Source organism: Rhea americana, unplaced genomic scaffold, assembly GCF_003343005.1.
Source record: "Rhea americana isolate MKP2758 unplaced genomic scaffold, rheAme1 scaffold_12, whole genome shotgun sequence".
NCBI lineage: Eukaryota > Metazoa > Chordata > Aves > Rheiformes > Rheidae > Rhea > Rhea americana.
In genome coordinates this window covers 7,764,165-7,778,761 of record NW_028185261.1, presented here as the reverse complement: position 1 = coordinate 7,778,761, position 14,597 = coordinate 7,764,165, and the positions used below count along the sequence as shown (strand labels likewise).

At 32.9% G+C, this 14,597-nt stretch overlaps 1 protein-coding gene across 3 annotated transcripts in view; it reads left to right on the top strand.

Moving 5' to 3' along the window:
- Window positions 1-14,597, top strand: part of DYNC1I2 (dynein cytoplasmic 1 intermediate chain 2) — a 31,012-nt gene that overhangs the window by 1,237 nt on the left and 15,178 nt on the right. For 2 of the 3 annotated variants that reach the window (XM_085323013.1, XM_085323004.1), the window contains exons 2-6: window positions 667-784; window positions 2,565-2,679; window positions 6,201-6,291; window positions 10,103-10,162; window positions 11,470-11,585. In XM_085323013.1, coding sequence (XP_085179139.1) covers window positions 677-784; window positions 2,565-2,679; window positions 6,201-6,291; window positions 10,103-10,162; window positions 11,470-11,585 — 490 coding nt within the window. In that variant the 5' untranslated portion in view covers window positions 667-676. The remainder of the gene's footprint in view (window positions 1-666; window positions 785-2,564; window positions 2,680-6,200; window positions 6,292-10,102; window positions 10,163-11,469; window positions 11,586-14,597) is intronic. The other variant, XM_085323024.1, reaches the window with a different exon arrangement.

The following is a 14,597-nucleotide window of genomic DNA, read 5'->3' as shown; positions in this document are numbered from 1 at the left end:
TTTTTTTCTGTGAAAAGTCTACTGATACCTTAGCTGACAGTATGCAAAAAGCTCTAAAAAGTGAGCATCCATATGTTTCATGCACTTCTTTGCCATGACATTCAAACCTACTTTGCTTTGCAATTTCTATTAATCATGCTAAATCTTTTATTAAAATCTCTCTTTTGAATCCTACAGCTGTTTGTGGCAGGATATATTAGCTTACTGCTAATTTATAGCATGCCAATATTTAAGGTACTAAAATGAAAAATAGAGATAGATACTGCAAAAATATTCTGCTTGCATTTTTTTTTTATTTATCAGTTTTATAGTTGGCTCTGTAGCTGTACAGGATCTTGTGGTAAGATCAGATAGTACCATCTTTGGTGCTTAATTTATTTCTTTCAAAATGATTCTTTGAAACAGCTTCAGAAGTGCATTACAAATGGATGCTGTCACCATAYCATAGTTCTCTTTGTTTTAAAACAACAATCTTTTCAATAGTTAGATTGTGTTAAGAGAGGGAAATGTGGAAATAAGAACGTGATTTTAATTACAATTTTAAGACCTTTCACTATTCCAGCTTTTGTAAGCTAGTTCAGATCCATTAATGGCTGCTTACTTAAAGAAAGTTTGCTATCTTTAAAAATATACAAATAACCACAGTATGGTTTCTGTGTCGATCAGTGTTTCAACCATGTCTGACAAAAGTGAACTGAAGGCGGAGTTGGAGCGCAAGAAGCAACGATTGGCTCAAATTAGGGAGGAGAAAAAAAGAAAGGAGGAAGAAAGGAAGAAAAAAGAGGTAAGAAATAATTTTATTCTTAAAATTTGACTGTTTCCATATGTAACTTGTCTAAAATTTAAAGGTAGGTTTACTTAAAYGTATTTGCTGTATGTTATTTAAGGAGAGTCTTTTCAATGATCTGTTGCTGGTGCAAATGTAGCAGTTTCCTGTGAAGACCAAATGCTKCTTCTTTAGAATTATTGATATAGTAAGTTAAATTAAAAAAAAAATCCTACACTTGTGTTAGTAGAAATCCAAACTTTATGCTTCTGTGCATGGGACATCATTAATCAAAGTATTGCACAAAAGCTGTGTTTAATAATTTCTGGTGATATTATTTAGAGAATACATTTCTAAAATGCGGTTCTCAGAATGCCTATGTGAATTCTCTTAAGTGCTAGTGTTATATTGTGTATAGTGTATATAATGTAGATAGTGTAATATAACATGCTGTATTTTTCCTGTTCTTTGCCCTGATTTTTGAAATCTGAGCAGCACTCAGGACACATGCTACTTGTGTGTTGGACTGAGTTTGTTAACAGTCTTCTGCATTTTTTCTTGATTACATATGTCAGTGATGTCTCACCACTTCTCTGCTGAAAGCAGATTATATAACCTAAGTAAAACTTACCTGAATGTTTTGATCTGTTAGGCATTTTTTCTTGACACTTTTGTATTTTGATTATGATCTTGTAGAAGACTTGCATTAGTTTATGACCCAAGACTGGGCAGCTGCCAGCAACACGATGTAGACAGAAAGCAAATATCACAGAATACATTCTGATGATCTTATGAACAATATATTGTCTGTATTTGAGGTTCCACAATGTGATACAATGGCCCATCAGTTGGGAACTCTAAAGTTTGGTAGTGGCTTTTTCTTTAAAAGGAATTGTATAGTAGATTAGAAGTATAACATGCAGCCATGCAAAGAGTAATTGGTCTTTAATCATTACATTGTGATAGAATAGGTTGATCTAGATTTTGCAGCTTCTTTTAAAGCCTTGTATTTCTATAATTAAATTACATTTACAAAAAYGTTCGCTTGCCAGCGACTGAGTTGTGGATACCTTAAACTATGAATCGTATTTCCAGAATTGAAATAAGGTGTGGAAAAACATGGAGAAGTGCTCATTATCTTTCAAGGAGGATGGGAGTATGATTTTGTTCTTTTGTGTGAAATTTAGCAGACGATAAAACAGCTTAAAGAAAAATACTTAAATCCACTGTGAACTTTTGGACTTTAGTTGTTACAAAGGGTTTTTTTTTTTTTTTAGATTTTTTTGTGTTGGTTTTGTGAAACCTCTGAGCTTCAAAAGAAAGCTTTCTCACTAAGCAGCCTTTCGATGTTTTTGTTTAAAACAAAAATAACTAAAATGGCAATCATCACCCTTATATATTTTTATTCTTAGTTGCTGTGCAATTTAGCATGTATTATATCCAGCCTACCTATCATCCTAATAATTTTACATTGGTTGGCATTAGTGTAAGGRAAGAAAAGTGTTCTTATGAACACTCACTCACTCTTACGAAGAGTCAGTCATTTTGATGAATGGGAAGATACTTTCACATATTGTATGTGCCGTTGTGTATTGAAGACACTACCAAAGCTTCCAAATTTGGTGATTCCTGATTGTTGTTTACTTGATCTACAGAGAAGATCATCAGAATTACTGGACTCAAAATTATCATCTGTATGATAATAGGTTTTAGTAGCACAGAAAACCTAGTGAGATCTGAGAAATGAAATTACGTAGTTCTCAGTACCACTTAAATGTTGTAACTTCTTTATTTTTAGACTGATCAGAAGAAAGAAGTTCTTCCTGTGCAAGAAGAATCTGATCTTGAAAAGAAGAGAAGAGAAGCTGAAGCATTACTTCAGAGCATGGGGTTAACACCTGACTCTCCTATTGGTAAGAATATTAATATTAGTTTATGAAATAAACATTTTGCCCTTCATATTTTGTTATTAGGATTGTGATAGTTTTATAAATATCTTGAAAATTCCATGGCTGCTTTTTGGGTATGCTTGTCTGGTTTTGGTACTTTTTTTCCTGCATGGTTGTCATTTGTTGTGATGTGCAGTGATGTGTCTCAGTAGTAATGTTTGTAAAAGATATATTTTGTACTTGATAGATTCGTTACCATCTTTTAGTTGAAATATGTGAATATGGTGTATTGTTGTTTTTGTTTTTTTTCTGTTTTCCCTGCATATTATTATTCTGTATTTCTTCTCTCTATTTCATAAGGTCAAATCTAAATTTTGATGTTTTCATGCAGTGTTGGCTTGTTTCTGCCTATTTACTCCTTAATTCTTCTCATCTCAAATATCTGATGGACTTTGATGGAGTAATAGCAAGGCTAAGTATAAAAGTTAACTCTCTAGGAAGATAATTCATGTCTATGCCATTCTTGGATGGATGTACTGGTATAGTATATTGGTTGTTGCTCTTTGTCTCTCTGGAAGACAAAAGCAGAGAGGGCAGTATTGGACTCTGCTTCTTCTCCAGGTTTTAAATTCAAGAATTGGAAAARTGAGCTTTTCAGATTTGATTTAATGATGATGCGAGTTTATTTCAACTGGGTTGGCAAATGTTTTTAAAAAATCATTCATAATTGGGATGGTCTGTGTGTGACTACATCTTCATAATTGCTTTTGGACAGTCCTGAAGTGTTTAAAAATGAGCATGGAATACTATTCAAGCCATTCTGATTAGAGCAGCTGCAGCAGAAATTTCTAAATAGCTTGGACTGTTTTTTTCTGACAGTTGTAGAGATTGTGTTTGGGCTGTGTTAACACTAGAGTATATTGTAAGTAATCAGTTCTTATCTGTTAGAGATTYTATTTGATTTGGTTGAATGCTTTCTTTTATGAAGTCTTTCATGAACAAGCAGTTGACATGAGACTCTTACAGAAATACCTAAGGGGTGTGTGTGTGTGTGTGTATTTTTATTTATTTATTTATTTATTTCAAATCTATGTGAGCAAATCTAAAAATCACATGATAGCTAGTCCTCAAAGGAAATCATCACATGAACTTAGAGTAGTAGTTGTGTGGTTTTAAAAAACAAAGGAAAGCAAAACACCCCGCAGAATTGTGGGCATGTGAGACCAGGGCACACTCCTGTCAGTGCTGTGTTTAATTCCATTGAGCCCCCCTTAACCACACCCAGCTGCATACGTAGATTCTCAGACTCCTCCTGTTCCCTTGCAACATACCCAGATGCCAAACTAAGTTAAAATTCCCTACCCCCTGCTTTGCAATGGTGTGCCTGAAGCACAAGCTCAGTCTACTGACTAGGTACTGACAAAATACATACTAGTGCAGTGCCAAAGAAAGGTGGCTCTTACAGAAGATGGCAGTGTAATAGTATGAAGTATGGTATGAATAGTAGAAGTGTATAGTTTTCATGCTTTGCATATAAGAAGGCATTAGTTAGTGAAACAAAATAACTTTTGAGAAGTTACTGTAGTTTCATTCTCTGTTGAGGTAGGTGGAATGATACTTGGTACTTATTTAATGCATACATCTAACGAAAAGACCATCTAACTAATGGGAAGAATTCCTTGAAAACGGCTCCCTCCACAAGAGGGCAATGTAGCATCAAATACTAAGCCCCTTAACTATGACATAAATTGTAGTTCAGCTCTTGAAGCAGTGTATTTTTTGGTGTCCACAGTCTGCTCTCTCTTATTAACTGTGATCTTACTATTTTTTTTATTATTAGATTAACTTATTAACTTGCTAACTGAAGAGTGTGCAAATAGATAAAATGGTTATAGTTTAAGTATTTACTTTGAATAAAATATTGTAGAAAGTTTGAGGAGTTTTTGCTGAAGAAACTGTAGTAGTATTTGTCTTTGAATTTTTAGGTGATAGTAAACCTGATTCTGTTTGTGTCTATTCCTCTTTCACTTTATGGAGAGCTGAATGGAGTTTGAACGGCAGTTTTTTTTTCTGAGAGGAAAAACTTGGATTTGTGTTCTGTGGGAAGAAATTTGAGAATTAGATTTTTTTTTTTTTTACTTATACAAGACTGCAAAGATTGAATTCATTTGTGTAGGACTTCTGCATTTTAAAATTGCTGTAATTCTTGTGTGCATTACAGGAATGTCTTGCATTTGCATAATGTAATTCTTTTTTGGAGTTTTACAAAATTAAATTAGCCTTGGTTTCATTTATTAATTACTCTTGTAGTGATGATGCAATATAGTTAAGCTTGTTTTGATTGCCATGGTTATGTTTTAGACTCTGTCACAATATCACAGGGTCATGAAAGAGAGGTGGCAGCTACTTTAGAGGCCTTAAACCCTGGGAGGTTGTTATTTGCTTTCATTTCTTGCTAAATGATTAGAATGGGTAGGATGAAAGAGTAGTAGCATTCCAAATATTTTTAGATCTGTTGTTTTGATGTCCTAATTCATTATCTATGTTTTGACCATGTAACTGTTATGTGTTTATTTCTAGTTTGAATTTTTCGGCCATGCTTATTTCTAGAGCTAAGTGGCTATTTAAAATGGTGACAAAATCTCACCTTGTTCAATTAAGGAATGAATGAGTGGACTGAATGTTTTCCATGTTACTGAAAATAAAGCATAGAAGAAACTTTGAAACACATCTGATTCTTAAGCATAAATTTATATTACCATTTTTAAAGAGAACATTTGAAAGAAATATTGGAATAGTTTTGTGTTGTTCAAATGGCATGATATCACTCATTGTTAGGTATTGCTTCCAAACATCATGTTGCTTTTTAAACTGTGTTTGCAGTCTTAATCTAAATGCTGGAAACTTCGTCTTTCATATTGAAACTTTTTCTTAACTATACTAGTTTGTCTAATAAAAAGAAAAAAACAAAAACTCCAACACCTGACACTTTAGTGTGTTTGGGGTAGATAGGAAGATATGGGAATATTTATTTTTGACTGAAACTAAAGCAAAAATGTATGTACGTATGTTCCATGACAAGGCCACTCTTTTAGTCTACACTTTTGTGATTATGTTTTGAAACAGAATCATCGGTTAAATACTTTTAAGAAAACTGTTGTCGAACTACATTAGCAAATATTTCTTTTATTTTTAACCAACGTGATTTAGTGGAAATTATCTTTTGCAAAATGATGCCAGCATTTGTTAGAAGTTCAGTTTTAAAAATATATTTTCAGATCACTTTCTCTTAAATGTCTTTCCTTCCATGTCTTTTTGTATGTCCCAGGTGCATAAATGCCAAACAATTGCATGAACGTCCAGCATGAAATGTTAACATTGTCTTTTCCCCTCTCTTTCTACTGTTCATTCTCATCCATGTATTTTTTTTGTTTGCCATCTTTTTTTTTTTTTAAATACTTCATGTTAAATTAATTTGGAAACATCCTAAGCTGTGCAACCTCTCCGAGTAGTAACAGCGGATACCTGTCTGTTTCACTATCTAGTCCCTCCTCCTACCTCTCCGTCTTCCAAATCTGTGAGTACGCCAAGTGAGGCTGGAAGCCAGGACTCTGGTGATGGTGCTGTTGGATCTAGGTATGTCACTTTCTTTGATGTATTCCCTTGTTTAACACTTGTATTTTGAGTAGTCTATAAGAAATCAAGGTTAATAACTTGAATATGAGATTGCAGTAATATTGAATCTGTAAACAGTGACAGTTTTATCCAAATGCTTTACCTTATAATTTGAAATACAGCTACATTTACTAATTCGAAATTGCTGACATGAATTCAGAGTTGTTTACACTTGCAAGTTTAAAGGAAAATGAATCTGAATGTCTTGTGGTAATATTATTTTAAGTGTGCATATGTAAAGACAGTAGAACAATTGGGAAAGTCAAACTTTTGGGCTCTTCCCAGCTTTTTAAGGGRTGGTATATCATAAGCTATTTCCTTTTTCCAACTGTTCTAATAAAAGATATTATCTACAAGCCTTGCCTTACTTCTGAATTTTTCCTACTCAAAACAGTATTTCTCAAGTTACTTTACCTTGTAGCTATCCTATCCCCTGCCACAAAACTGTACCATTTATGATTTCCTTCATTTGGCCAAACCATGAGACCATGTTGATACAGCTGCATTTTTTTTTCAGCTCCAGTATTTGCTACATTCCTTTGAGCAATTTTTCGTGTATGTGACAGTTTGAGAAATATAGCTTTAAAGACAATAAAAAATTTCTGTTAAACCAGGAATTCAAAGTGGAGATTTATGAGCGATAAGATGGGAAACAGTAGCTCCAAAGAGTTTCCACTGTTTGTCATATCCCATGCACAGTCTGTAAACAAGAACAGTATTTGCCTATTGATAAATTATATTTTCACAGCAAATAATTACTCATATACTTAATTTACTGTATATATTTCATGGGTGAGGTCTAGTTAAAGCAGAGATATCCTCAGTTACTTTTGTGCCTGTGWGAGTCATCATTTTGGAGAATGTTTATACCACTTCCACATATGTTTAAAAAAGACTAGATTAACGTTTGTATGCATGTGCAGGATGCATGCCTAACTACACAGTCTTAATCTAAAAGATTTTAATGGTCTAAACAAAAGCTGYGAGTTGTTTTTCAAGTAGCAACTGCTAAGTTAAAACCAGGAGAATACAATGGTCAACAGATATGAACGCAAACTCTTTTTTGACAGTGTCTACGTGCTGTCTTGAGGATATACTTTCTTCATTATGAAGTTCACTTGTCATGTAACTGAAGAACCAATATCATTGTTCTTTAATTTAGTAAAAGCAAATTTTAAGTAGTAATTACAAWTTCCAAATAACTTATTGAATTATCATTTGTTGTTTAAATTCACTCTCTAGAAGAAAAAGCATGAAATGTTTGATAAATAGAATTTTTCTTTTCGTATAGAACTTTAATTCAGTATGAGAATATGCGTAGGTTACATGTCTGACTAGTCAGACTCCACATTCATGTTGTGTACTGAATTTATCTCCACTTTATGAGCATTCTGTGTTCTGAGAATGTATTTTCTATATATGTAGTTACATAATGCTGTTCTATGCATATTTGTTTTTTAGGAAGATTTGAGGAGGCTTATATTCTAAAGCCCATAGTTTCAGGCATTTGCGAAACTTAAAACTAAATGTAGGTCTTGACAACTTCTAAGACACAGAAGTGTAAAAAAATGATGCTGCCCTGGAAATACAGATCAGAGGTATAACTGTATAGATAGATTTAAGGCAATATAGCATTGCTGTTAGAGAGACTGTCCTTGTTTAGTCTCTGACCACTGGATAATRTCATTCCCCTTTGCTGGTAAACAGATGTCTATATCCTACTATATTAATAAAAATGTGTACAACGTGCCTAATGTACACACCCACTTGAATCTGAAAAACTATGGAAGAAGTTGTACTGTGTGATAATTCCCTAGCATTATACCTGGCAGTTCACAGATGACTTCTGTTTCAGTATGAGATATATTAGCAAGATCAAGTTATTCCAATATTCTTGATAGTCTTAAAACAAGCCCTTTTGTATCAGTGTATTGTTTCAGTTCTTCGATGGTGTATGGCCAGTCTACAGTTCTCTGTGCTGGAACAGTGCTTTACAGAGATGATCTCCTTTGTTAATATAGTCCTTTTTGCTCTATGGTGCTGAATCTTCCCAGTAACTACTTATATAGTAATTAGTAAAACAGTGTTTAGACTTTTTTCCTACTGTTACCTCCATCTGACTTGATTTATTTTCAACAGTAAACAGGTTTTGTCTTCCATTTTGTTGCTGTTCTTTTGCATTTTACTGTTCCTTCTCTCTTTTCCTCAGTTAAGAGTAAGAATTCAAGACTGAAGATTAATATAATTGGTTTATATTTAGATTAGGTGGATGCTTCAAAGATTTAATTTAAATGCCTGAAGTACTTAGAGATACGTAGAGCATCAGGAGTAAGACTGGATGCGTAGAAGTTCAAGCGTGTGTGGAAGAATCCATTCTGTTCTGTTCCCTGAAGCTTATAGATAAATTATAACAACTTAAGGCGTAATAAGTTTCTGCAAAACAAAAAGAATGGTATTTTATATTGTTGTGGTACACATATAACATATGAATTTCATTTCAGAATCTTGCCTTTATTTTAAAAGAAAATTTCAGAGAAAGATTAAATTGTTTTGGTGGATGCAGTACAGTGGTTCTGTAATTCTTAATTTAGCTATAATCAATTACTCTTCTGACACACTTTCTACAAGAACAAGATAACTCATGATACACCAGTAMAAGTGTTTTTTTGGAATTGCCTGTAAGCTTTTGAGATCAACCTTACCTTTAGGAATTCTGCACTTAMTTTAAAAGAATATTAAAATGATAGAAGGAAAAATGTACCTTTTATTGACTTCTTATAGTAAAATATTACATTCTTTATTTTTCAGTTTGTTAAAAAAAACATTCTAAAAATACAATGACATGTGGAAGTATAAGACAAAAATATGTTCACTTGTTAATAGTTCCTATATGTCTGTTTTAAGCATAAAAAAACTGCTTTAAAACTCCACCTAAGTGTTATGGTAGGCAGTAGCACTAAAGGAAACTTTGTGGTGAAGGCTGAGAATGAAGGGAAAGAAACAAGATTTAGGGCTAACTTCATATTTCTTTTGCTATAAAAAGTGATTTACAGTGGAAGCATTCTGTTGTTATTCTGATGAGATACCCACAGTACTTTGAAATGTGTTATTAATACAAAGTCCCTATATCTAAGAGATTTATGTACCTTAAAGGGAATTGTCTCTAAATCAGATGACACTTACAAGCCCAAGGCAGTGCTTAACCCATAATTACTGCAGTGTCACATCTTGGTAACTCTAGCAGTTCTCTTTCCCAGTGGAAATGCATTTTTGCCTCTCTACCAAAAGGTTTGTGTTGACTCATTTCCTTTACCAATATGACAATTTCCTCCACATATTTAATGCTCTGGGCAAGACTGCATAGTATGAACAAATCTGTCTTCATATGACATGACCAGATCTGTATAGATTTAAAAAGGAGCTTGAAGTCTGTAATAGTTTCTGACAGAAGTTAATATATTAATGTTAAGATACATTAATATAAAAATATTTTCATTTGTCTCTCATAAAGGCTATGTTTGTTAGCAAATCTTTAACTTTCAATCTTTAAAATAATTTAATTCTTTTCTATGTTTGCTTTTTAACTTTTGTATTTGCTGCGCGTATTATTGCACTGAATTTTTGGTGAATTTCCCTTAACTGACGCTACATTGCTTTGTTTTTTGTGAAGAATGAAATAACTGTAAGCTTACTATAACTCTAGCATTTCATAGTRTGTATGTGCTTCACTAATCTCTGGCCTTTTTTGCTAATGCTGCACTTGTGGTATCAGGACGCTGCATTGGGATACTGATCCATCAGTTCTTCAGCTTCACTCTGATTCCGATCTGGGGTATTGCATAGATTTATTATATTCCCTCTTTAATATATTTATGAATAATGAGTATTAGAGCTTATTTTTTAAGACTTCAAGTAATTGTTAAGAGAATATTCTAATGAATACAAATGAAGGTTCACATTGTCCCGAGAGTTGGTGCTGTTAGTTCATAATAGGAAATTTTGACCTTATTAGAAATAAGCACCTTTACATATATTTAATACCAAAACTCATTAGTTAATGTTTTTCTTTGAATCTTTCTTTTGGCAAGATAAGATTTTAAAATAATATATTTCACGTAAAAAGCTTAGAATAACTATCTATTTAAAATGGACAGAATGACTCCCATATTTTCATATAACATCCACATTAATATGTTAAGTATGCTTCTAAAAATATAGCTCATTACAAGTGCTTGATAAAACCTGCAACATGCTATGAGAGCTAGATCCAGCCCACCAAAATCTTAAAAAAAAAAAAAAAAAAAAAAAAAAAAAAAAAAAAAAAAAGAGGAAGAAAATGAGCTTCTTTTCTTTTTATATTGGGAGAGGTCTGGATAATGAGAAACTAAATTTCATATAGATAATTTGCTTTTAATTGTTGGATCATTGCTATATTGACTACAAAACATAATTATCTTTTAGAGGAAATCAGTGACTGAGGTGGGTCTGATTACATTGTGCATTGTAGTTAGGTGATACTGGCTGCATCTGCATTCGTAAGATCGTATTTCRTAAGCTAAAGTGAGAATGAAAGCATTGAGAGGTTTTTGGTATTCTGCAGTAGTGCATTATAGATAACTGACTTGTCAATGTGTGGACTTCAGATTCAAGACTCACAGTTCTGAGTTCTAAATAACATCTTAGAGATGGATCAAAAAATGGGCAGCACAGTTGAATGGATTAGGAAATGCTTTTTTATTCAGAATAATTAAGCCATTTTTTCAAGCTTTGAAATCCTAGAACCCTAACCTTGCAAATGTGACTCATGCAAGCAGGTCTCTTCCACTGAAAATAGGGTATTTCATATACATAGTTCACAGCAGTACCCTGGTCAATAGCAAAAGAGCAAAACTTTAAAATGCTGTCTTATATTTCAGATAGCTGTATATGTTTGCATATCTTTCTTCTTGTCTTAGATGTATAAATAGCTGCTGAATTTTAAATAAAATTAAGTGACTTCTTCAGGAGTTAGTTTCCATGGGATTTGACTAGGCTGTACTGTTTGATTTGATGACTTGGGTATTGTTCTAGGCTGAATATGAAATAATTGGTAAAGTTAAATACTTTTTTTTTCCTCATGTTTCTATTCATTTTATTTAGACGTGGGCCTGTTAAACTTGGAATGGCCAAAATTACACAAGTTGACTTTCCTCCTCGAGAAATTGTTACGTATACAAAGGAGACGCAAACACCTGTTATGACTCAACCAAAGGAAGGTGAATGATTAACTTATGACTTCTTTTATTCTTCTATTCTTTCTTCTATTATAATAATGATGACTGCATAAATTAAAACTAACACTGTGGTTTTGAAACTTAATAAGGTAGAATGAAGTTTGGTAAGTGAGATAATTGATATAAATTCTGTTATTAAGTTCATACAGGTTTTACTCAAGAATGTTATTGTCAATCTACATCTTGTTTAACATTTCTCTTATTACTGTACTTGTATTTTCTCACCCCTAGTAAACATGCAGATTAGACATATTGAGTTGCTTAATGAGCTGAAAGCTCACAAATAAAAATGGGATACATTTTGCCTTCATGAGACCTAAGAAAATCCATACAACTTATTTTAAGGCTGTGTCCATAGGCAGTTGTGACAGTAAACAACAAAGTTGGCTAATGAAAAAATACCACTTTTTAACAWCTTCTATTTTTATATAGAGAGTTTTAAAAGTAAGAACAGATTTCCTATTTAACCTGGGGAATTTCTCTTTTGGCAGTTGAGCATATGCATTGTTTAAGGCATGACTTGCTTGTTTTTGAAGAAAGATACCTTTCCAAAGAAAATACAGTTGGTTAATAAATTTGCTTTTCAGTGTCGAGGGACTTGAATTGCTAATGAAAATGTTAATCTTAGTCTAATTTGTGTATRATTTTACAACAGAATCTCTTAGTTATTCATTATGACTGCCCTTGAGCATGTGTGTCTTTGCTAGCAATTCTGGAACAGAATTCTAACCCGTGAATTTCTTGGTGTTCATGCAAGCAGATAAAAGCACATCTTAAAGCATGACAGTAATATACTGAACTTAAATATTAGGATGATATTTCCACAATTGTACAGTTTACCTGAAAATGTTTGTTGTAGAGTTGTTGTTCTAATCTGCATCAATATGCTGCTTTTGTTAAATGGCTAGAGTTGATGCTTTGGTAAGTTTAACTAGATGCAAATAATACTGTGAATGGATTTAGGTAGAGGTGAAAGAGAAGGGAAAACTAAGGTAATACATAGCAGCAGTACTTCTGTGTTAGAAAGCTTTTCTTTTTTTTTTTTCTCTTATCTCTGAATATCTAATAAAAGGAGTTGGTTTGTCTTCAGGATACTAACCAGATGCACTTTCAAACTTTGYTTCTCAGCAAGCCAGAGGATATACTTTTCTCTATTTTTTTTTTACACAATTATGTACTGCATTTCAGATTAGATGTGCTTTTTTGCTTTTTAAAAACTGGAATACATGTTACTATATTTTAATGCATGTATTATATATTTGACCTACAGACTGTGATGCAAGCTTTCTTTTTTTTTTTCCCCTCCCTTCAGTGATTTCTCTTTGCAGCTCTTTAGCATTTTATCTTTGTTCTTGTGTGTTGACTACAATTTAAAGTGTTAGCCAGCGAGCTGTCATTTTGCTAGTTTGTCAAGCATCTCTGCCAATGTAAGTTGCCTCAGTCAGCAGAGATTTACATTTTCCTTCAAAAACTTGGTGCCTCTGGAGATGAGTATGCTTTATTATCTGAGGAATCTTGGCAGTGCTTTTTTTCTGAAGCGACAATGAAGTAACAAGCATTGCGGTTGGATGTTGTATAGCCTGTGCTGTCAATAACTTTTCTTCCACTGATCCTTAGGAGTTCTGTATAGTTAAGTGATTGTTTTGTGCGATTTCTTAAAATGTTTTGGCAAAAGAACAGCTTTTGCTTAAAAAAAACATACTTACTCTAGTAGATGCCAAAAGCAGAGAGTTTATGGGGTATTTTTTGAGGCATGCAGAGGCTATTAACTGAGATGTTTCTCTCTAGTGAAGTGTTACTGCAAACTTGGAATAGGGCAAGTATAAATCAGTAGAAAGTAATAAAATTTACTGTCACTGATTTTTTTTTTTTATATAAAAGTTATTCTAAATAGTTATATATAAATAGAATTCTAAATATAGTCTAAATAGTAATGTAAATAGTTAGGTCTGTCACATTTTATGTTTTAGGTTGTATCAGTTCTTTTTGAAATTAATTAAGTTAATCTCTTAAGTTTTTAGGTTAGAAAATCCATTTGAAGTCTAGTTGTTTGAAGTTTAGTTTAAAACAGTTTCAGAGGCCATAGCTATTCCTGAATTATCTGTCTTCTTTACAGGTTTTCATGTCTCATTTTCCACATGGATTTTCTTTTCTTTATTGTCCCCATATTAAAAAAAAAAAAAAAGGAAAACTTTTTTCTGCTTACTTTATATGGTTAAATAATTTAAGAAATGGCATACTAATCTTTATATTGCATAAAAAAAGCAGGTAAGACAGAACATGAAAGCATTGTAGCTGATAGTATTCTTTTAAAGTATACTGAAAAAGAAAATAAATTGTAAGGTGACGTGTCCCGTAGGACTTACTGCATGAGAATCCTAACTGCTGATAAAGTGTGGGCATCCTACGATCATGTGAAGGGATTTTTAGCTACTTAATTTCATTATTATTAAAAAAATTGGCCGTCATTTAGCAGAAAGGAGAAAACAAACATATTGGTCATAGGGAATAAAATGACCCGTAAGTTCTACCATAAGAAATTCAGTAGCTTACCTGTGAGCTAACTGCAGTAACACACAATTCAAAATCCAAATAGGCTACTGAAACTAACTGTTTTTCTTTTCCATTCTTTATTTTCTTTTTATCCCTGCATACCTACACATCTGGGGATTTTCTGCTTTTTTTTTCTCCTTGCCTTCTCCCTTTTCTTTCTGTAATCTGTCAGGGTTTTTTCTTCCCTCTTTCAGGTTCACCATGGAATCTGGAGACTTAGTACATAGTTTCTGTTCTTGGAGAGTTTTACTTATGCTGCCTGCTGTGAGTGGAAATTGGGATTGTATGGTCAGTTTTACACTGTGTGAATAGACTGTAGTTGAGACTTACTGTAGTGGAGTTGAAAAGATAGATTGTCCGTATCTCTGTGTTTACCAAGAAGGTGCTCTCAGTGCAGATACCATCTCCTGATCCATTCCACCTTAAAATAAGGTTATTTTC